The sequence below is a fragment of the Empidonax traillii genome, unplaced genomic scaffold (genome assembly GCF_003031625.1).
Source record: "Empidonax traillii isolate 1590-97213 ecotype Southwest subspecies unplaced genomic scaffold, ASM303162v1 scaffold121:size1714817, whole genome shotgun sequence".
Lineage (NCBI taxonomy): Eukaryota > Metazoa > Chordata > Aves > Passeriformes > Tyrannidae > Empidonax > Empidonax traillii.
The window spans coordinates 1201384-1225449 of record NW_020955314.1 but is presented as its reverse complement, the minus strand read 5'-3'; the positions used below and the strand labels follow the sequence as shown (position 1 = coordinate 1225449).

The 24066-nt window shown below is 38.3% G+C and overlaps 1 protein-coding gene across 2 annotated transcripts; it reads left to right on the top strand.

Annotated features, from left to right (window-relative positions):
* Nucleotides 1-150: 150 nt before the first annotated feature.
* CIP2A (cell proliferation regulating inhibitor of protein phosphatase 2A) lies at nucleotides 151-22710 on the top strand. 2 transcript variants are annotated; one of them, XM_027883248.1, is made up of 21 exons: nucleotides 153-357; nucleotides 1417-1564; nucleotides 2761-2873; nucleotides 4120-4214; nucleotides 4836-4932; nucleotides 5089-5211; nucleotides 5363-5508; nucleotides 6211-6286; nucleotides 7365-7592; nucleotides 7937-8096; nucleotides 8920-9061; nucleotides 9826-9925; nucleotides 10778-10896; nucleotides 12988-13180; nucleotides 15322-15396; nucleotides 15480-15590; nucleotides 16365-16561; nucleotides 18377-18490; nucleotides 20287-20369; nucleotides 20866-21005; nucleotides 22080-22710. In XM_027883248.1, exons 1-21 carry the CDS (start codon nucleotides 256-258, stop codon nucleotides 22248-22250), a joined length of 2733 nt encoding a protein of 910 aa, XP_027739049.1. In that variant the 5' UTR covers nucleotides 153-255; the 3' UTR covers nucleotides 22251-22710. The 2 variants fall into 2 exon arrangements, with proteins under 2 accessions (XP_027739050.1, XP_027739049.1); XM_027883249.1 differs by lacking the exons at nucleotides 18377-18490; nucleotides 20287-20369; nucleotides 20866-21005; nucleotides 22080-22710 and having other exon boundaries at nucleotides 151-357; nucleotides 7937-8094; nucleotides 8918-9061; nucleotides 16365-16566.
* The last annotated feature ends 1356 nt before the right edge of the window (nucleotides 22711-24066 follow it).

Genomic DNA, 24066 nt, shown 5'->3' with positions numbered 1-24066 from the left:
GAGAGCCCTGAAGCCTGCGTCATCAATCCAAGTGGCTACATTCCCTGGATTTCCCCTGCTCCTCCCCCAACTCGCATTACCTCCCGCCCCTCCCACCTCTGTCTCCCTTAAGCAAGATGGCTGCAGCGGCGTCTCCCGTCGTGCCCTGCGGCGCCGGCGGCCGGTCCCGCTCAGTGGTCGCTGCGTCAAGATGGCGCCGGCGGCGGGAAATGCGAATGAGGGCGGAGCGCGGAGCGAGTGAGGGGCTGCCCCGCCATGGACGCCCCGGGCTGCATGAAGGCCCTGCTCCTCGCAGCCGCGCAGTACCGCGCCGCCAAGACACCGCACAACGCCGCGCTCCTGCAGCGCAGCCTGGAGGTGGGAGTCCCGAGGCGCGGCGGGAGCGGGGCGTGGGGGCGGCTGTGGTGTCCTTTGTTATAATGCTTTATGGTGTGTTTATGCGTTTGCAGTGTGTTTACAGATGTGTACAGTATGCTTATAAACACTCGGGGAAAGCATACAGCGTGTGTTGCGAGGGACTTTTGGTTTTTTTTCATATCCTCAGAATTCTGACCCGCAAAGATCATTTATTTTCACGTTTTAAAAAACAGAGTTTGAACGATTAATTGGTCTTGTATCTGGAGTTTGCCAGTTCCATGCAACACGTATTCCAGTGTGTTTTTTGCTCAGAGGGTAGGCCAGTGCATTTCCCTGGCCTCCGGGTACAGCCTTGTGTACGACCCTGTGTTGGCCACTGGCTGAATTACTTCATCTGCAAGGCACCTTTTTCAAATACAGATTGATTTTTTTTTAATCACTAAACATTTATATGAGACTTAGCATCTCTCTTTGCTTTCTTGTTTTTGCCCCTCCTAAAGAGATACACAGGGAATGTGCAAACTCAACATGATGTGTCTCTGTTATGTAAAATACAGATTGTGTCTGCCTGTGTTGATGTGCAGATATATAATTTTTGGCATCTTCTTGTACAGGGTTTCCTGAACCCAGGTTTCACTTTTTTCATCTCAGTCACAGAGTGCTCCCAAAACAGCACTGACTGCTGCTGCTTCTCTTCCTGTGGAATGGCACCTTTGGGATCCTGTCCACATCCTTGGGAAGGAAGGCTGTTGGGCTCAGCTGAAGGCTGATTGCTAAATGCTTGTGTTGAGCAATCTGTTCGGTTGTACTTTCAAAATAAATAAATCCGGTACTTTCCAAGAGCAAAGGGAACACATCCACAGGAATGAAAACCAGATTTTTTTTCAAAACATTTTTTTTTCTTAGCAGATGTGAATACAAATGCCTCTGTAGAGTGGCACTTGTAGTCTTAGTTTGTCATATAGGACATAGTCTGTTTAATACAACTCTGTGCTTTGACTTCTGTGTGAATTACTTTGTTGCAGTTGAGTAAGCTCGTTTTTCCCCTTTCATCTCCAGGTTATCTCTGGGCTGAAGCTTACACGATTATTTGCTTCAAACCAGATTTTACCAAGTGAGTGTCTCAGTTGCCTTGTGGAGCTCCTCGAGGACACTAATGTAAACCCATCTCTCACCTTGTCTGTGGTTACTTTACTATCTCAACTAGGTAAGATTTCCATCTGAACTTTTTATCTTTTGTCTGGGCAAGGGAAGATAAGACAGGGACTGATTCTGTGGTGTGTGTGATGAATTTCTTGGAAGAAGCTTTGGGTGTGAAAGATGAAGTATTTTTCTTTGTGGTGGAGTGCTTTGCTGAGCCACCTGTTAAGATGTTAAATCTCCATCAGAAGCAGATTTCAAGTCATCACTGTGAAATTACAGTGATTGTGCTTGTCAGCATTTGTTTCCTCACTGGGTAGGGTGAGGAATTATTCTCTTGTCCTTTATTTTTGGAGCTTGAACAGATTAACTTTTTAAAGAAGTGAGAGACCTGCCTGGGTGCAAGGACAGGGAGAAGCCATGTTACATCAACAACTGTCATCACCTCTGTTTACTTCTTCCACCAGAGTGTTGGCAGAGTGGCAGTTAGGACTCTCCTATACCTTGGACCCGTGTGCATCAAGTTTCCCGATTGCAGAGTAGATTCTACTGCCTCTTACTTGTCTCTTGAGATGCCTCTTTTGTTTGTTTTTTTTTTCCTCCATTTCACAGAAGTGGGACTTCATTGTCCTGGGAGATCTGTGCTCAGAGCACAATGTACATATATGGGGGAAAATTATCCCTTCACTGCTTAGTTTCTCATCATATCATAGAATCATAGAATAGATTGGGTTGGAAAAGACCTCCAAGATCATCAAGTCCAACCCCTCATCCAACTCCAATTACTATATCATGGCACTAAGGGCCACATCCAATCTCTGCTTAAAAACCACCACCTCTCTGGGTAGGCTGTTCCAATGCCTGATTACCTTCTCCGTAAAGAGTCATTATTTAAGACTTGAGTCCTTTGGGGTGATCACTTTTGTTTATCATCTCTGATTCATGGAGTTTTAGCCTCCCTGAGCTTTCTTTTATGTTTTCAGAACAGTTACTGTAAAATTATATTTGCTAGGTTGGGTCTGGAAAATTTTAAGAATTATTCCTCTTCCAACTGATCTGTTTTACCTGTCATCCTTGTTTGCTACACCTTTTCCAGTTCCTAAGTAGAACTGGCCTTTTTTTTTTATTTAACTATTTCTAGAAACCCTATCAAGTTAACGGTTTTAGTCTACTTGACTTAGGCTTCTGCTCAGATTGGTAGCTACTACAGCAGTTCCTTTTGCTAATAGATAGGGGATTTTGCTAATAATTCTTAAATTCTAGCTTCAGACAATGAGACTAGAGAAGCTCTGCAGGACACCTACAATCTGACCAGCGTGCTGGCAGGAGTGGTTCATCGAAGTTCTACGAACCTTAGCGACCCACTCTTACTACAGGTAATGGGAACTAATGCTTAATAATATTTGACTACTGTTGCGTAATATGCATTATACTGTATGCATGTAATAACCCTTCAAAAGCCCTATCTGAAATAATGTGTTCAGGAAAAGTCTTAGGTGTGGTATTCCGTTATTTCTCCTAATATTCATAACAAAAGCCTGGAGATTGTTTTTATCTAATAGTTTGACAGGTGACTGCGAAGGAGTGAAAGGAAAGCTGTGGCTGCCTGTTTTCATGGAAGTTTTGCAGGGCATATCTGGCCTCCCTCCTTCCTGGTCAGTGCCATCTGCCAGTGGATGCCAGGGGGCTGTACTTACAGAAGCTTACAGTGAACACCTGGCATCTCCCAGTTTGACCTTACTAATTTTAACCTTTCCTCAAAGTTTGTTTGTTTGTGTTTTAAATATGCACAGATTTTCTCCTTTGTCGTTCTGAGCTTTTAGCAAGTACTTGCTGGTTGCCTGTGGTCACGTCTCTCTTTATAGAGTGGAAGAGCAGAAAATGAGTTTGCTAATAGTGCTGTTGGGCCTGTTCTGTGGAAAGTGAGTCAGGCATCCAGTAAAGAACACTTTTCTCATGGTTTTTATATATCTCAAAGCAATAGGAGTTCCACAACTTGGGGATCCAAGTGACTGGCCCATCAGTAGGAGAGATATTGTAGTCGCCAAATAGATCCAATAAGACCTTGAAACACTTAGATTTTGATTTTAGCTGCTAACCTGTGCTGTGATTCTTGTCATATCTGAGTGTGTTAACTTCCACTTACTCAGTTATGTGCCAAAAGATGAAGAACTTTGCTACCATTAGATCTGTACTCAGTCTTTAGAGCAAATCTCTTTTCCTGTGAGCATCCTTTCTGCAAGAGGTTGCAAAGTACTTCTTGGATTTTGATGAGACTTCTAGACCTTTCAGTAGGACAAAACCCTGTTGTCACTGACAGTGGAGAACTTGCTGGTGAGGCAAAGGGGAGAATTGAATGGTCTAAAAAGGTAAGGTAACTCCTCTGTCAAAGTAACACCTGATTAATCTCCTTGGCCTTTTAATAAGTACATCAGTATAGTAGGACATTACTCAGTGTGCTTGCAGCAGCTTGGATAATTGTTATGTTAGCATTAGAGTCTGAAAACTAATTCAATTGGGATGTCTTGTTATTTATCCTTTCAGTTTTAGCTTCTGTAACTTGTAACATTCCTCAGTGAGATGCTATAGGAAAGACATGTGAATAGCTGTATATTTCCTCAGGGGATTCAGTTGCTGCAGAGGCTAACCTACAACGTTCCAGTCTTCTGTGCTGGCACCAACATCAATGAATTGATTTCATTTCTAATGCATCACGTGTAAGTGTGTACTCGGTTGTCTTTTCTTATGGGAAATAGCAAACTTTCTGAAGGCATACAGCATATTTTACTAACCTGGTCTCCAGAGTGAGCTGTGGTATTAATTTCTCTGAAGTTAACAGACTTTTCTTTGAAAACCGTGTTGTTTCAGATTGTTTAATGCAGTGATTGTGGGACTTTGGGTGACGCAATATTAACTGGCCTCTTAGCCCACCCCCACACCTCTGGGAGCAGGAAGGTAACAAAGAGAAGAGCTGGGGGAAAAATTCGTGCTTGTCACTAGGAGCAGACTTATTAGCTTAATAAAAACTTTATTCAAGTGTCCTTGTAAGAAGTCTAATGAATATTAGAAGTATATGCAATAAACGACCTTTGATAGCATTGATCTCTGATACTTTGGGGCTTTTTTCAGATGTACCCAGTTAAAAGCTGCCCTCACTGCGTGGATTACAATCTGAATTTTGCTTTGCTTGGTGGAATGGTGTCTAATTGAAAAACAAGCTCCCCCCAAAAAAACACAAAATTAAAAGTCCTTCAATCAGCCAGTCCCCCACCCTACAATTTCTTGTAATTAAATTCTAGATGCTTTAATAAAAACATCTTTTGAACTTTTCTTTTAAGTCAATCCACTGAAGATGAGTTAACAATACCATGTTTAGGACTTCTGGCAAATCTCTGTCGTCACAACTTGTCTATTCAAAGTCAGATAAAATCTTTGGTAAGAGTTTTGTTTTTCTGTCATGGTTCTTTGGTTTGAGAGCAAGAGTTACTTATTTTTTTGTGTTATTCATGATTTGTATGTCTTACTTATAAATTCATAAAATCTGTAAATTTGCAGGTTTTATAATACCTCTGTTTCTCCTTTTTGCTTTAGAATAATGTGAAGAGTTTCTATCGTACCTTAATAAGCTTCCTGGCCCACAGCAGTTTGACTATGGTTGTGTTTGCACTTTCGGTATTATCAAGCCTTACCCTAAATGAAGAAGTAGGAGAAAAAGTAAGTGATACTTTGAAGTCTATTCTATTCTTATGTTGTAGGTAAAACTAATTATCACACTGACCAAATAAAATTCTAATTCCAGCTAGTTTTAATAAACGAGAGACCCTTCTAAGTATGTGCCTGTACATAACTTTCTTCTTCCTTTCAGCTCTTTCATGCTCGAAATATCCATCAGACATTTCAGTTAATATTCAATATTGTTGTAAATGGAGATGGTACTCTAACGAGAAAATATTCTGTTGATCTACTCATGGATCTTATGAAGAACCCCAAAGTTGCAGATTATCTTACCAGGTATGGCTTCATTTCCTAAAAGTATGAGGTATTTTTCCTGAGCTCTGGTTCAGTTTCTTTGCTGTATGCTATTTGAATTCTGAACCAAACATTGTGGGGAAAAAGAATCCCTAGGTGCTTTTTGAATAGTTGATTATAACTGCTGTATCTGAACCTAGAGGATTGTTGGGTTACTAGTTTCACACAGAAGTCTGAATTGAAATCTGCTTTTTTTCATTGTCACTTAAGAAATATTGAGTAGTGTATTCTGTAATTCTTTGTCTGGACAGTATTGGTAATCAGACGACTTGATCTTGCCTTTTACAGTGCTATATCATCCTGAAGTGGAATAGTGTGGTAGAAGTTGTAAGAAGTAATAATTTTATGAGGGTAGGGGTGTTATAGAGCAGTTCTGTGGAGAGGTTGACTAGTGCTTTTGCAAATTCAGCTAACAGAATTTGGTTGCTGATTTTCAATCTAAATCAAACTGTAAAAATAGATGAAATGTCTTGGCTTATTTTAAGGAATTTGCTTTCATTCTTAGAACATTTTTAAAGCCTATTCTATTTAAAATAGAAGTTACATTATCAAAACTGTAACTGTGCTTGAAGTGTCTGGGAGTAAGAAGGAGAACGGGGCACCCGCATTCAGCACTCAGTATAAATGTCTGTGGTGAAATTTCAGTTTTATTTTTATATTTTTTCTCCTCTATACATGCTGTAGATATGAGCACTTCACTTCTTGCCTTGGTCAAGTATTAGATCTTCTTCATGGAAGGGATCCTGACTCATCATCTAAGGTATTTATGCTTTTCCAGTTAAAAGCTAAGAGGGTACTACTCCTAATCTAGTTCTTCTTCTGTTGCCACAAGTAGGTTCCTTGTATACAAGGGTTGATAATGAAATACACTTACTTCAGGACTCTTAAATGACCTGGAGTATTCACCAAGTTTATACTTTCTAGTTATTCAAAGGGCTGTCAGGTTGAATTTGTAATGGCTGTTTTTTTGCCAGATTATGTGTGTCTGCTTTCAGGCAACAGACATAAAAGTAAAAAGCCAACAAAAACACCTTTTGTGCTTCAGCTAATAAGAAATTTTGGTATCTACCAGAAATACAATGTGTACCCACTTCACTGTCTAAAACTTGAATTAATACCACTCAGACTTCAACTGATGATCAGGGAGCCCTGATGCTAATTTCAAAGATTTAAGAGTAAATGTTTTCACCTTAGTTGAACAAATTGATGCCACGTCTGTTTAAGCAGTAAACTGTTACATTCAGGTTTGTCTCACTACCACCTTACATAAATGAACCATTGGCTACCTGTTCCTAAGGCTAAAATATGAAAATTTTGGGGCTGAACACATCTGTGAAACACATCTTAAGCTTTTATTTATGAATGTGTTACACATCCTAGTTAATAATAAATGCTAATATTTCTCTCAGTGTGATTGTTGTTGTTGTTTATTGGGTTTATTTAGAGAAGGAGCTTTCCAGGGTGCTTTTCTCTTTGTGCATGCTCAGACATAGGTGCATCTCTTCATGTTTTAGAATGTTTTCACTTCCACAGCTTTCTTCGTTCTGAGTGTAGATGCGTTTGTCCTGCTTACCAAATCACTAGCCAGCAGTCATACTCTTTAAAAATGAAGGGAAAGCAATACACTGAATATTGTACAAACCTTCCCCAATATAATGAACTGTGTTTCTGCTGCTGACTTGGCTTTAAGGAAGGAAAACTATTCTTCAGAAAACTTCGAAATGCTAAAAGGAGTTGCGGAGAACGTACATATCTCTTTAGATTTGTGCTATGGGAGTCGCAATTTCTGTGTAAGTTCTTGACTTAACAGCATTTGAACTCTTATTCACTTCACACAGATCCTGGAGCTGCTACTTGCCTTTTGTTCCGTGGCAGAACTGCGTCATACCCTGCGGCAGGCAATACTGGAACCATCTGGTTTCCCAGTCACTGGAAGCACCAGATTTGTGACTCACTCAAAGACTTTTGAACCATCTATTGCATTGGTGCACTTGTCAAACCAGCCATTGGAAGGCTCTGAAGACTGTTCAGTTCTAGCATTGCAACTATTCAGAGAGATTTTTGAGGTACCAAGACTGATAATTGAGTTTAAAGAGCTTTGTGGAGCTCTATTTTTAAATTATATTTAAACAACTATTGGAATTTTACTTGAAAAATAGCACGTAAAACAATACCTACTTTGTAAAGAAGTTGTGTTGAAATAAACATACTTTGTAAAGCAACTGTTCTTTTAAAAACATGCTGTATTTTAGAAGTATGTCAGTGTTGTAAGTGGAAATATGGCAGTTCGTGAAGTCATGAGGTAGATAGAAAACTATCAGAATTGCTTTCTAGGATGTAGAAGGGTAAGCTTGGCTTCCTTGTGCTGTGCTTTTAGATATTGACACAAAATAAAATGTCTTTATTACAGGATGTTATTGACAGTGGGAACAGCACCTCAGCCAAACACTTTGTGGATCTTTTGCTACCTGTTCTTCTTGATCATCTTCAGATGCCAGAACAGATTGTAGATGAGCTATTAGTGAAGAAAAAGTGCGAAAGAATGGTCAAGGCTATTAATGTCCTGACAAATATCCTTTTTATGTTTCCATTGGCAGCTAATTTATTATTCCTCCACCACGATCTGCTCTAAGATGTTACAAGATATGTCCATCTTGGGTTACTTTAATAGCTTCTAATGACAATAACTGCCCTAATTTTACTTAGGACTGTTGTCTTGGTAATCTTAAGTAACTTTCTAATTGCTGTGAAATTATTTTGCAATACAGTGGTGCAGGATAAAATGTTGTGGCTATTCAGTAGTGCAGAAGCACTTTGCAGATTAGAAACAAAGATGAGTTTTTTTCTGCTGAAATTGCAAGGGTAGTTTGGGTGGCCATCTTGAACACTATAGTGCTGTTTCCTGGCTAAGTCAAGTGCAGCTCCCAGCCAAATATGACATAAATTTAGATCAATGAAACAAGGAAAAATAATGTGGAATGATAGTTTTACACTCCTCATTGAGTCCTTAGTGTTCACAGTAAATTTAGTAAGGAGGACATGACTGCAGTCCTGCATCTAAGCTGAGTTCTGTGAAGAAGTCTCTTTGCTAACTCCCTTCTAGGGACTGCCTGGTCACTGCCTCTTGTTCACTATGTTTCTTTATGCCACCCATTTTATTGTGGTTTCCCTTCGTCTGTTTCCTAGTGTGTGAGTTAATTGAAAAGTGAAGCTTACTTGGGTTGTGAGTTAAGTATGATTTAAGTGGCTTATGTAGTTGGGTTTTAAAAGAATTTTTGGAGGCTCTTGTGCTTTGATGCAATAGCTTTTGTGTCCTTTATTATTAGAAAATGTTACCTTTTGGTGCCAATACCTAAGCATAGGTATACTGAATTTATTCTTAACTCTGCCTACTGCTCTGTAGAGATGACATACTGAAAATGCACGTCTCGAAGGTGCTGACTGCCAGCCAATGCACGTGTCTGATAGAACACCAGTTTACTTACAGTGGGATTGATACTGGCTTTGGGACAAAAGTGGTGGACTCTAAAATGTGGTGAGCACGCAGGTTTACCTAAAACCTAATTGAGCATGACTTGTATGAGAGTTATGATACCAGTGGAAAGTATATGATAGTTGAAAGTACCACTTAAATGCATATAAATCAATACAGATATTAAATCAAACTTAGCATTTTTGTGGGAATAGAAGGTAATGTTGCTGCTCAATTCAGTTGTTAAAACTTAGTTTAAACACACAGTTGGCATAAGCTGGAGATCCACTTATGTGGAACAGTGACCTTAAACCTCATGCAGTAGTTCAAGTTTATCCAAGTAGAGGCTTACTAGAACTGGCTTATGGCACCTAATTTCTCATTTTGATTTTATGCAATCAGAGTTTAAAAATATCACACATTGCTGTCGGAGGGAATTATTGCACTGAAAATTAAATACATGTTTCTTCAGCTCGGAGTCATGAACCTGAATGTTGATATAACTAAGAATTACACAGCCAAAGCCCAGTGAAATATAATTGGACCTACAATTAAACCCTCTTCACTTTCAACTTGCGAGTGAATTTTTTTTGGTCTTCACTCTTGCCATCCTTGGCCTGCTGGAGAAGATGAGGAACATGTCCAAGGAACTCAGTGTGGTCTCTTGGTTTTGGCATTGTTGCCTTGATAGACATATTTAATTTCCTTGTGAAGGTATTTATAGAATTTTTTTTAAAATTGACTGAACTTATTTATCAGTGCTGATTTGACAAATCTCACTCTTTCTTTTTTTCCACTCATGCTTTTCTGCTTGGATGTCTCAAAAGCAAACTTGCTGCTGATATTATTTTGAAAACGCTTGATCTCATGAGCAGATTGAAGCAGGATGTACCTGGTATGGAGGTCAGCTTCTACAAAATTTTGCAGGTATGATTTTAAAATGTCTCATGAAATGTATCTTTGAAGTAAAGTGTCACTGCACTACAGTAGGTTTAGTTCTGAATGTTTTGCATGCTTATCTCCAAACTAGTGAAACTTCTAGGAAAATGTAATCCCCAGTGCACAATTCTTAAAGGTTGTTTCACTCTTAATTCTTCTAAAATAAGAGCAGTTTGCTTCTCCTTCAATCATTTAATTCAGTAACGCCTGTGAAATCATACTTTAGCTGTCTGGTAAGAATTATCTTTTTAAGACTGCATTAGGACTGCAGTTTAAAGGTAGCAAAGTAGAAAAAAACTATCACAACAATATAATTATTAGTGGGGTTGGTTACTATTAAATATGTGCATTACTTTTGGACTTTGCACGGTCAAAACAGTTTCTGGCACCTATTGATCAGATGATGCCTTAATAATGATGGAAAAGCAATCCAGACAATCAAACAATTCTTACTGGTTTGGAGATTTTTCTTTCAGGAATGGGAATTGTGAAATTTAATGGGTAGTAATGAGTTTCACAGTCACTTTAGCTTGTGACACTTTATGTTGAAAACTCGAGGGAATTAAGTAGTCTCTTTACCTGTTTTGTTGGCTTTAATGGGAAAACTTGTTTTTAAGTACGCAGAAGTATAAACTGTTTGTATAAATCAGTTGTCTTCCATTGATTTCAGGTTCAGAAACTTAAAAGAGCAGACTTTAAGGAGGTAGCTCAAGTTTTGAATAAAACATTTCTGTGCTCATAGGCCTTGATATTGTGATGTTTTGGTATTTTGTGTTTGGTGGGGGAGGTTTTGTTATTATTGACTGCTATATTTTGTTTTGACCAAACTGTCTTTTTTAGGATCAGCGCTTGATTACGCCTTTGACATTTGCTTTAACATCAAACCATGGAGAGCAAGTCCAAGTGGGGCTTGGAATACTGTTTGAGGCTGCACCCTTACCAGATTTTCCTGCTGTAGTGTAAGTCTGTTTCTGGAGAGTCTGGTTAGATTACACATTTTTGTGAGCTTTTCTAGTGATATTCATGTTTTTTGGAGTGCTATTTTCAGCTCATCGGAGACAGAAACTTTGGAAAAAACATCTTTTCCTTTCATGCAGTTATGAGACAGTAGTGATCTTGGAAGCCAGGGGAGGAGTCCAAATGCTGCTGGCATTCATTTTACATCAGATCCTAGGGAGCATAGGAGTAACTGATTCCTGTCTCCCAGCATTCATTTGCCTTAAGTCTGTGCTTGGAACTTAGTGTACATCTAATATTCTGACTGTCAGACTTCTCTCTCTGCTGAACTTTGTCAGACATGTCATTCTTCACTCCATAGAGTAGCTTCACTCCATAGGAGTAGCTTCCAAGACAGAGCAAATTAGGATAAGACACAGGCAGATAGTAGGGGTATGGTTTGGGTATTTAAGTATTTAAGGTGGCCTAAATAAGGAAAAAATATTGACAAACTCTGTTTGATGGTCCTTATTTCTGTAGATGTAAAAAAATTAAAAAAATAAAAAGGTTTTAAATTGTATCACAAGTCTTTGCAACCCAGGAAACTAATCTGAAACTTCTTCCTTTTTTGTTTGTAGAGTTTTTTAAAAACAAAAAACGGAAATTGTTTGGAAGAACTTCCAGATCAGATGCCTCTTTGGCATTTGAGCTGCTTTTCTTGAGTGAAAGATTTGTAACATAACCAACCAGCTTATCTTGGAACGGTGATTGAATTACAACTTACATGGGGGGAAAAGTAAAGAAAGATGACCCAACCAACTCATGGCAATTTGCCTTGCTGTGTTTTTTTTGGTTGGTTTTGAGAAAGTTTGTGAAGATAGTGGTATGTACAGGAAGTTCAGAAAACAAACAAAAATCTCCCCACACCCCAGGAGATCCTATTATTTCCATCATAATCCAGAAATAGGCCAGTGATAAGAAGACACTAGTAAGAGTCTAAAATTGTGTTCATGTTGAAAACAGCAGTGCTGTTTTTATGAATACTACAGTCCTGTGCAACCTGCTTAGAACAGGAGAGTTGAACTAGGTGGTCTGTAGATGGGCCCCTTTCAACCTTAATTATTCTATAATTAAATGATGTGGTGGATATAGGAAACATGTTCATAATGGCCAGCAACAAATGGTCTGGCTGGAAGAATGAAAGATCTGTACAATCAAATATGTCTAGAGTTATACAATGGAATAGCCAAACAACATGTCTATAAATGCAAGTTAAAAATAGGCTTTGGGTTCACTTAGGAAGCAATTGAGACAGCACTTCAGTGAAGTGGTTGGGATAGCTTAGTAATTAAGGAGTTTATCAAGAGGAAAAAAGTTTTAACTGTTGCCTCTAAAATCAGCTCTTTTGATTTATCATTCTTTCTTATTTGAAACATGTCATTACTAGCTGCCTTGAAAATACCAACCACAAATTGCTTTACCGACACTGGAGTATAGGTACTATAATTACTTTTATCTAAGCTCTTGAGTTCTCTTCCCTATACAAATTTTAACAGATTGCACTTTTATCTGCATACTTAAATTTGGGTTAAAACTTAGAAAATTAAATGTGCTGTGTGCAATATAGCATTGTAAAATAAAATCGCAGGCAAGGGAAAACTAAGGTTTTTTGGCAGCATTCTGCTTTTTTGTGATTCAATCTTCTTATTTTTATGCCCAGTAAAAATTCTTACTAAATACCTTCTCAGTCTTCATTGAGACAAACAGTTGCCTAGTTAATTTGAATAATAACAGGTGAAATAACCTGTTTCACAGGCTCATAAGAGGCATGATCTGATCTGCTCAAAAAAAGCTGAGCACTGTGCCCTTTCTGATGAGATTCTGCATTTGTCTCTAAAGGTTAACCATAATACTCTTTTTTTTTTTTTTCCTACACTCTGTATCTTTGGACAGTTTGGGCACATGTCTGATACACATCTTAATGTTCTGTGGTAATGTCAATGTGACTCCAATCAGTTTTCCGTGAAAGGGAAGTCAATTGTGTTGTGAAATTGTTCTCCTCTTCAGTCCTTGCAGTGCAGATTGCGTCATTAATAGCCTTTACATTTATACAGGCTTGGTGAAAGCATTGCAGCAAATAATGCCTACAGACAACAAGAAACAGAACATGCAGCAAAAAGAATCCAAACGCAGGCACCTGTGACCACCATTACTTCAGTGAGGTGTTCCTCATCCCGTCCTTCAAGTGATGAATCCACAGCTTCAAATATTCAGGAATTAATACAAAAGCTTCACTCTGGACTAGAGGTTGGTAGAATTTATCTACCCTTGTTGAATATTTGACACTCTTTTTACTGGGAGGGATGGAAATTAAAATCCAAGTGTTAGTCTGCCACGTGTGTATCAGTTGAGTTTGGTTTAGATTGCTGTCTACTCAGAATGTGCTCCTTTTACTGAGGTCCCTTTCTCTAGTGAGGCTTCTACGCTCTTCTTAGCAGTCAGATGTGAAGGCAGGAGTCAGATATAGCCCAGGTGCCTGAACTTACTGGGACACAAACAAGGAACCTCCTCCCCCTCCTGAGAAATGGCCTGTAATCAAGAGATGCTATGCTGCCCTAGAAAAGTGCAGTTTACCTCTTGTATGCCTAAACACACCCAGCAACATTTTCCTCTTGCTGGCTGTAGCTGACTCTAGTATTTGCAGTCCAGTTTTTGTGGCCTTCTTGGAAAGGCACTGTTATTATTTCAAAAGTTTTTACTTCCCTCTGCAGCAAAGTGCATCGCGGGTGAGACACTCAAACGAGCACCACATACCGTGTGCTGCTCTGCGGGCTGTGCTGTCAGATACTGGATGTATCTCCTCTTTCTATTTTCTGTTCAAAGCAAGTTAGCTGCTATGTAGCTGCTTCAGACTGAGTGATGGATTGTTGATTCTCTTTTCTTCTGGCTTGAAAGAACAGTATGCAGATTGGGAAAATGAATAGAAAGTTTCTTGATAACAGCTTGATATCTGTATTAGTGGGATTGCCTCCAGCCTTAGCTTTGCAACTCTCATTTCTTTGTTGTAACTGATAAAACTTGAACTCAGGGAGCTACCAGTTCCAGTCAACTGCCAGAATAATAATGAAAAAGGTCAAATGAGTCTTCACTGACTTATTTTTTTATTCTTCCATTGGATGGTCCCATTGATCGTCCTTTCCAGGACTGCACGTGACAGTCTGTGGGTGCATTGCTGTGATTATATTAATGTAAATCAAAGCAGCCACAGGTGCCTAAACAGCACTAGTGCAGCAGCTTCCAATATTGTGACAGATTGTAAAGCTGCTTCCATCTTTTTTAGGGAAGAAAGTTGTTGATGAATTGTTGGGTGATGCTTTTCTTAGGCCTTCTAATTAGTAGAACTTTCCATTAAAAATCAATATACATGTTCACTTTGAATATCCAGTACTTCATTTCTGTGTGTGCTCTGTATGTTGTGTAAAGCTCAAATGTGTGTCAAAACATAATCGAGAAAACACTCTTCATTGTATTCCTGTACAGAGAGAATGAAAGGAACTTAGAGAAACTTTCCTTATAGCAGTCACCTCTATGTCCTTTTGGATATTTTAAGTTTGCAAGTAGGCAAATAAACTACTTGTTTCGTATTTAGGGACAGAAAAATGATCTGACAACTGGAGCTACATGGGGGCTCCTGTCAATATGCAAAAAAGTTCTTACATAATGGTTCAAAATGGTGCAGAGATGATAAGTTTTCAGTAGGTGTTCAGTGTATGAACAGCTGGCATAGTTTGCACTTGGTCATACATCAGCAGATACGAACAGCTGCTCAAAAGTGGTGTTACAGTAGCACTCCCTAAGATAAAATACCCCAAAATCACAAAGTAGCATTCTAACTTGACTCAGGCATGTATTTTAATAAACACTTAGGACTTGTTGTGCCATATATGGTGAATTTTGTCTAGTAAGTCAATGGTTTAACAGAGTAAGTTCTGTTCTGGATAATATCCTGTCAGAATGACTTTCCTAGGCCTTTTCTGTTAATCTGTACGTTAAGAAAGCCATGGAGCATGAACAAGGAGTTTTAGCCATAAGCATTTGCGCTGTGAATGTTAGGGCAGATTACTTTAGGCATCCTATGAGGGGACTGGTAATTCTCCAGCAAAGATTAGACCAAAGGGAACAATTTGAGTGATGATTTCACCTTTTTATAGTGCTGGACTGACAGTCTACTGCAGATGACTCCTATTAAGCCTAACTAGTTCAATTAGTCATAAAGTTTCCCAAAGAGTCAGCTGGATGTACTGGAACAGTCGCAGATGTGAAAGTAGGAATTCATAAAGCTAATGGACAGGTGGAGCTCACAAAGCTATTGAGCCCTTTCAGCATGCATTACCTGTCTTAAGTACATGCAGATTTACAGTAGCAGTAACTGGAAAACATTTCCACAGATGAAGGAGCCGTTGGCTGACATGAGGGTCTCTGACATAATGGACGTCTATGAGCAGAAGCTGTCGGCATTAGCAGTGAGTACAACCTGGCGCGTGGGGGTACCTCGCGGTTTGTACATCCAGAAGATGCTAATGAAAAATGCTCTTTCTACACCCAGTCCAAAGAAACCAGGCTGCAAGACCTTTTGGAAGCCAAGACAGTAGCTCTGGCTCAGGCTGATAGGCTGATGGCTCAGTACCGATGTCAGAGAGCCCAGGCTGAGTCCGAGGTAAGTAGCAGGAGCTTCCTTCTGGGACTTCGAGGTGAGACTAATAATTGCCTTGGTAGTTTTGAGTGTGATTGCACGTGGAAACTATGCTGCTTATTTGTAAGCCATGCTTGCAGGTTAGGGCAGTCTTAATTTTCATCATCAATGTTCTGTTTTCCTCTGAATTGTTCTTTGGCACAGTTTCTTTAATGTCTTTTCCCTTAAGGAAGTCAACAAAACTGACCTGCTTTACTACCACTAAATTAACACTAATAGTTAACAAACAATAATCAATAATCTTGAGAATGAATAAAACCATGTACTAAAATTCTCTATAGAATGTGCTGATGTATGGAGAACTGTTTTTTGTTTGTGCCTTTTAATCACTGGTCAGAGATGAACTTTGAAATAAAGCTTGCTTCTCTGGGGTATGTATTTGAGCTGTGCATTGAAAACTCAGAATGATTTCTATTGTTTAAAGGTTATAGTAAATATTGGGCTGCAGATTACTAAATTCGTAGTTAAAATGTATCATCATTTACTTTGTTCTTCCTTCTTCCCTTACATTGTCTATAAGGGGAGCTAAAGGAATTTAGTAAACAAATTTATTTGTAGTTAACATCAGGTGAGAGAATTTGTTCTCTTAATGTAGGTGATGGCATTTTAGTGCTAGACCTGTGGCCTCAAACTTGCCTATTACAAAGGGACTTCTAAAAAAGAATTCCTGGCAATGGTGTATGTGGTGGTTTGTTCCTTTGATTTTTATTTGTGGGGGGCATGTCTTTCCATTCAAAGGCAAGAACTCTGGCTGCAATGTTGAAGGACGCAGAAAGAAAAAATGAGGAACTTAATGATTTGCTGAAAGCTCAGCAGGTAGAATCTGAACGAGCACAGACTGATATTGAGCAGCTCTTTCAACACAACAGGAAGTTGCAGACAGTTGCTGAAGAACATGAAATACTGAAAAAATCCTCTGTTGATCTTCTTCAGAGGTAAGGCATGTAAGATCGCTAAACAAAGATTTTGGGTTTAAAGTGATAACGTCCTTTATTGGGTTAAACACATTAGAAGAGCAACATAACCTGCTAAGTCATGTTTTTAAGTGGAAAGTTCACTGGTTTTTCTTTCTTCTATATGCTTGTCAATGAGGTGAACTTAAGTCATTAAGAACTTTATTATGTTAAATCTAACATGGTTTAACATTCAGCTCTTAATGGAACGAGAACGAAAGTCGTAGATGTTGACGGTCCAGTTCAGGAAATAGCATGAATTTTGTATAAAGGAGAGCATTGTCCTTTAAGAAACAGAATTAACAGTGCTTAGTTTCTGTTAGCGTTATACCATGCTCTCAGTGTCTGATTTTATATGCTGCAAATATTGTGGAGAAGCAACAATAACAGTATGTCTGCATAAGAACTTCGGATCTTTGATCAATGCAGTAGCAAATTAGACTGAAATTAGGTAAAAGTGAGGTAGGGAGGAAGGTGGCACCTTGTGTGTCCTGAATTATTTATAACTGTTACTTCTTTAAGATCTTAAGCTAAAAAGGGACACATTAGACACAGAAGCACATAAAGATAGAAACTAGAATGTGCTTTGGAAGAATAAAGGCATAAACTTTTCAACTCTCATGAGCTGCTCTTGTCACTAGGTGTCAGCAAGGCAAAGAAGCTGATAAAACTGAGAGCAGATTTCTTGCGTAATAATGGGAGCAGGCATTGCATTAGACAATTTTGAAGGTTTTTTGCTGCCAATAAAGGAGTCATTGAGGGAGGAAAATGTATAAAACTTTTGTCCATGATGAGATTTCTATAATAGGTGTCTAATATGGTCATTGTGGAAGTGCCTCCATTTTTGCTTGAATTATATGCAGCCATACACTTTGTGAATATCTATTTGACTAAGTCACGTGAAATAAATCAGCCTCAGTTGGAGGCTTTAAATTCTCCAAAGCTGGAATAAAAGCTTCCTGATCCTCACAATGTGTTTACAAAGCAAAAACTTGCTCTTTAAACAATTTGCAAACTTTAGATATACTGTTCCTTAAAAACAATCGGGTAACTGACATCAGGGGACGGAATTTTGCTTTTGGTAGGAGAATAGGAAAATGTTTGCTTAGAGGATGAGATCTGTTTCATAAGCCTGTGTTAAATGCACACTGCATTGTTGTCAGTACGTACAGTTTTTAGGATCATGAGACAAGTGGAAGTCGTGAACTGCCTCTCAGGTTCCCTTAAAAGATGACTGACATACCCAAACTGTTGGAGAGTAACATTTCAAACCGCAAATTTCTAAAGGCGTTTATATGTTTTGACAGTTCCTAAATTATCTGCTGGAAGAAGGTTGCTTCCTGATCATTAATAATTAAGGATATCTAAAGGATCCACTGAAGCTTGGCTGCCTTGTTTGTTTATTTTCTTCTTTCAAGTCAAGCATTGGAACAGGCTGCCTAGGGAAGTGGCTGAGTCACCATCCCTGGAGGTATCTAAAAGATGTGTAGGTGTGACATTTAGGGACATGGTTTAGTGGTGGTCTTGGCAATGCTGGGTTAATGGTTTGACTCAAAGAACTCAACTTTTCCATCCTAAATGATTATATGATTCTAAGTATGTTCATTAAAAAAAAAAAAAAAATCTAGCACACAGGTAACTACCACCCAAAAAATCATCAACTGAACAGCCTTTCCCAAAACACCTTCCTTCTAGCTTGAGTGGGGTGATTGCATAGATGATGTCAAGTTTTTTGGTTTTTTTTTTTGCAAACTATTAAACTAAAACTCTTCAAAAGCAATTCTACTTCATGTGTAGGTATGAAAACACTGAAAGACAATATAAAGACCTACAGACAACATGCAATTCACTAAATAAACAAATGGAAGCAATGAAGAAACTAAATGAATCACTCCAGCAGCAGAATGACAGGTAAGCTCAGTCTAGTCTTTTTAAAGCAAATTGAACTGTAAAGCTAAGTAGCACTTTAATCTCAATTTTTCAATTGTGCTTTAGGTAACATCTGAGAAGCAAAATTAGAGGAAGCCAGAAATGCTTCAGGGTTGTTTTATATGTTTATGTTAGATGAGAATCTGTAGTAGTGAGAGACTGCGGTGGTTTATTTTGCTCCTTTATTAGTTGAAGGTGGTGAGGGAATACCCACAGACTTCAGTGATAGTAGGAAGAGAAGGATGATGACCCAGTTCTTGGGTGCATTTTGGGGAACGAGGAGGTGTCGTTTTGGTAGTTGTTGAATTTTTAAATGCTTTTATCACCCAAAGATTTTCATGCAAGTTTTCTCTTAATGTCAGATCAGCAAAAAATCAAGCAACCCTACTAAACTAACACATTTGAGATTAGAAATACTGAAGGTTGGTGTTCTCTCTGTGGTATAAAACATTATTCTTCAACCGTAAAACTAGCATCACTTATATCTTCTTGAGGATTAATTATAATTTTTATTTTTTGATTGCTTAAAGTAGAGGTCTGATATACCTTTTACCAGTGTAACTAAGGGAAATACAGGGCTCCTCTTTGACAGATTTTATTTAATACATTACTTTTCAGAAGATACCTTTAAAACATACTCATAGGCAGGCCTTATATTCAGTTTAGAAATAAAATGGTATTCTGGATTTTGCTTGCAAAGTTCACTTCATCCTTCCAGGCGCTTGCCTTGTCAGTAATCAGAGCAGTCCAAATCACTGCCTTGAGTTCTGATTCAAATGGAAAATTTTCATACTCATACATTAGTTTACTGCTGAATAAATTTGGACACTTAGATTCAACATGCAGATCATTGTAATTGGGGGGCTGTTCTGATGAAAGCTGACCCTCGTTAAAGGCAGGGTCAGAGGTGCAGTTTTTATAGAGATATTCTTGAACTGCCACGAATAAAATGGAGACCATGGAAATACACTTCCCTCCCTCTTGCTGGAGGCTGCAGCTTAGAAACTGGTAGATAAAAAGTGGATGAAGAAGTAAACAAGACTGACAGCAAATGCCATCTAGGCAAGGCAAGTGACAAATAGAATATGCCTTAGAAATTAGGCTAGCTGATCACCGAAGAAGCTTCACGGAGCATAATATGCTCAGGTTACAGCTATGCTGCTGGTAGATGACAGTACCTATATATTAAATGGGTGTGGAAACTACATCTAACACCAAGTCTGGAAGTCTGAGGCAAACCTACATATGGACTGTGGCAATATCTTATGGAATGGTCGGATTTGAGTGCTGCGTGACAATTGAGATGATATCCAGAAGGGTAGTTTTTTTTGTCTGTAGGTGTCTTGAATAATGCCTGACACAAGTTTTACTAATGGTATTGCCTGTTCAGGAGCTTACTAAGAGCTAAACCCCCAGCATCCCTAATCACTAATGGCAGTGAATTTTGACTCGTGTTGAATGACAGTTTCAGTTCTGTCAGTGCTTTGGATTCTTTGTGGCTGTAATCAAAGGCAACAGTTTCTGGGGTTTGAGCTCCAGGTATGAACCTTTTCAGTAGTTTCTACCATGATCAGGGAAGGGCAGTGACTGTTCCATGGAGAGTGGGGGGAGGGAAACAACATCTGCCTGTGCTCACATCCTGCACATTCATAGGTTTTATGATGCGAAACTCTTGATGACAACTGGAAATAATATGAAAATCATTCTAGCTTCTTAGGACAGAGAAATGATGGCATATCTCTCTTTGATCATTAAAATTTATTTCTCTGCACTTTCAGGACTGCTGCACAGTTGGTAGAAAGTGAAGATCACAGAAAAGAATTACAGCAGCAGCTACAGGAGAGAGATGGCAAAATAGCGAGTAAGTCACTTACCCAAAGGTTACTGAAGCTGGAAAACTATCCACATTAACTAGATGTTGTTCTTATGGGCTCTAGATAAGCAGCTGTATCTTGCTAAGCAATTTGTAAGTCTTAGTTGGCCATGGATATGTAATTTAATAGTTGAATGAAACAAATACAGATTTTAATTTTTGCCAAAGGATACATGAAGTTGATTTCCCAGAATTCAATGAATCTCTGCACAGCATAACATGTCCCTTCAGGATCTTCTTACAGCATGTCTTTAGAACTATTTTTTGTAGGAATTGCAAATTAGCTTAACTTAACTCTTGGGCAAATGACTGGAAGTAACCACTAAAATATAGCAGTAGGTGGCACTACTCAGTAATTCAATTAGCAGCCATGTTGAGTAGAAAAAAAAAAAGTTAATTAAAAAAACACCTTGTTTCCCAGGGCAATGCAGTACCTATTTTCTGAGTTTGGCAACCAATCTTTTTATGTGTTCATTTTCTTAAGCTTTGCAACAGAATATAAAAGTTCTGGAAGAAAAACTGAAAACTCAACAGAAAGAAAAAACAGATATGGAACAAACTATCGATATTCTTAGAAAGGAATTAAGTAAAACAGAGCAAGCAAGGAAAGAACTGAGTATCAAGGTAAGGACTTATTTGCACTTGCATTCTAGAGACTGGAACTTTAGATATCTATTTAACTGATGATTTGGTAAATGGGTATTTTGGTGGTAGAGTAGCTAAAGATACTAGTCTAGTAGTGGACAAGCAAACTCTCTCAATTTTAATTGTATACCTATTGAGTTTTAAGTCAGGACCTAGTTCTAGTGAAGCTGTGTGAGGCATGATGTGTGAGTATGTAATGTTTGGAAGGGGTAAAAACATCACCAAACCTGTAGCATAATGTTAAATAAGAGAGGACAGCACATTCCTCTTCAGTAGTTTTGACTTATGTAAATATGGATCAGCTTACCTTCCCCTCTTTCTCACATCCTGAATTAAAGTACATATCCATGCAGCAAAATGCACCTGATTTTTTTTAATCTTTGAAATTCTAATAAAAAATATTTTTATCTCTAAGAAATAGTCTTTTTTTAAAACAGGAACCAGTTTTGCTATGCCTAGTTAACAGGGTAATGTTTTTTAAAAAAAAAAAAAAAAAAAAGGCACGCAAACAAAATTAAACACCCAACAACTAAATCCCCCAAACTTCAGTGCAACCTACATGTCCTTGTCTGCAGGTAAGGCTCCATGTAAAGTCTCAGGGCAGAGATTCCTTTTGCATGCAAACTGAGCAGCAAACGCAAAGTGGGCGGTTTGACAAACATATTTGTTGTATTTCCATTTCCTGGAAGCAAAAGCCTAATCTCTCCAGGTAGTATTATCCAGTATATACCAAATATTTCCCTTGTTCTCAGTAAATATTTACTGGTCTGGGTATTGAAATGAAATGTAGACAGCTTAACTGTGAACACTTCTGCTGCTTAAATAGGACATGGGGGTTGGTGCTTTCCCATTTTGCAGTGTGGCAGTAGCTGTAATCATTCATGTGCACCAAACGTGCAGCTGAGAGAGACTGCTGGAATAAGCTTGGAATTTTAAAAGTGCTTTTTAATTACTTGCTTAAATTCAGCACCAGGCCACTCAAGCTTTCACTGTATTGCGCGTGTTTTTGAGTTGATAATGGTGGAAACAATAACATTTTATGTGTTTCTTCAGGCATCTTCTCTGGAAGTTCAAAAATCCCAGTTGGAAGGACGCTTGGAAGAAAAAGAGGCACTTATAAAACTACAGAAGGAAGAACTGAACAAACACTCCAATATGATTGCAATGATTCATAGTCTAAGTGGTGGCAAGTTAAGTGCAGAAGCAGTGAACCTCAGTTTGTAGGGCCCTGTTTGTAAGATTTTAGTGTTTTATACATATGTATGAATGTACGTAAAGATTTTTAGATTGGACTTTTAAAACGTCTAAAATTAAAGTAACCTAACTATCAATTGAGAAGAAAACATAGCAATTGTGGAAACTTCAGTCTGAAAAAATGAGCTACTGTACAGCAAATAGGTCTTGGTAGAACTATTATCATCTGTTTGGGGAGCTAAGTGCAGCTTCAGCAGGTGATTAAATATATGTGTAGGGAAACGTAAAGTACATGGGAGTCACTGACTTGTTTTTCTCTGCATATCCTTCTTTTGGCTGTCTGGCAAGCAGCGTGCTTCATAAGCTGAGCACTTCTATACTTTAATCTTGTTCACTCTGACCCTTCTGAATACCATTATTATTATTTGTGCAGTGTTGCTTTTTGATGTCTAAGGTACAAAGATAAAAATAAAATGAATTCTATCAATTAGAACATGTTACACTGAAAGCTCTATTTATCAGCCTATTGGTCCGAGTGATTCATGTAGTAAAAATGTGGAAGTGTTTCTAATTATGAGGAGACATGAATTTGAGCAAGTAGAACACCAGATCTTAATGACCTTTTAGCAAGCAGCACCAATTAGGGAAGGCATAAGAAAATGCATTACAGGAATGTACAAATATTTTTAAATCCTAGATAATACTTTCCTAATCCTACAACACTTTGTTTTTTAAAAAGATCTTCACTTTTTTTGGCAATCCTCCAATGTGCAAGCTGTTATCAGCACTGTCATTTTTTACTGAACATCAACAGGATTTCATATATTGTTCATAGTGTAACTATTCGAGTAACTTGGTTTTCTTTTTAAAAATGTACTTTCCTATGAAAGCCTACTACTAGGATTTGATGCATGATTTTGAGTGACAGAACACTTTCCTATCCTTAATTTAAATGTGACAAGAAAAGCGTGTCTTTTAGCAGTTGACGGAAGTATTTCATTAGTATTTGTATTTTGGTAGAATTACCAGAGGGGGAAAAAAAAATCCCTCTGTAGTATTACTGCCTTTATTTATATCTAATTTGTAATGGGTAGCTTTTAAAATACCTGAGATTCTTTTGTTTTCGGCTGGGTAATAGATGTACCCTACTGAAACTGTTCAGCTCACATCTAAGTACAGCCTTGTACATTCTGTTGCAATTACACAACATCAGATGAATTTTATCTATTTTAACCTGTTACTGAAATAAAGTTTTTATAACTGTCAACCACAGGGAAGCTTTATAGACGTTGTTCTGGTCTCTTGGAAGACCAGGGGAATAAAAAATAAATTAGTTGCTGTGTTTTCTGTGTTCTATGTATTCTGTTAAGTGAGGTAAATTATAGGGATGACTGCCAGCTTTGTACACAGCTGATGCAGTTTGGTTGCCTTTCTTCATAATGCAGTTATTGCTTAGCATGGTTAACAAAAAAAAAAAAATAATCATCAGAATTGCTGAGTTAAAGGGGTCTGGTGGAATTTTGCAAACTCATTTAGGAAGGAGAGCTTTATTAACCATACATCTTTGCTTCAGTCTAACGGCTTAAGAAATTTTTAGTGTCAAAATGAATTTGCAGACATGGCCTCACTTCTCTTTAACTTTCTTGGTCATGAGGAAAGGGTAAGTAAACATTGGGGGGGAGGTGTTTGGTGGGGTTTTTTTCTCCTTTTCTACTAGGAAGTGCTCGAATAAACAACTTTTAGTAGGAAATGTCAAACATGTTAAGAACTACACTGATAAATGCTGGTTTGGTTTTGTTGTCAGAGGGTGGAATGGGAGGGCAAAAATACGAAGCTGCTCCCCAGA

Coding starts and splice junctions, on each gene's coding strand:
- CIP2A (XM_027883248.1), top strand. CDS start 256: ATGGACGCCCCGGGCTGCATGAAGGCCCTGCTCCTCGCAGCCGCGCAG. Junction 4,215..4,835: donor TCATTTCTAATGCATCACGT/GTAAGTGTGTAC, acceptor TTTTCTTTTAAG/TCAATCCACTGAAGATGAGT. Junction 6,287..7,364: donor ATCCTGACTCATCATCTAAG/GTATTTATGCTT, acceptor CACTTCACACAG/ATCCTGGAGCTGCTACTTGC.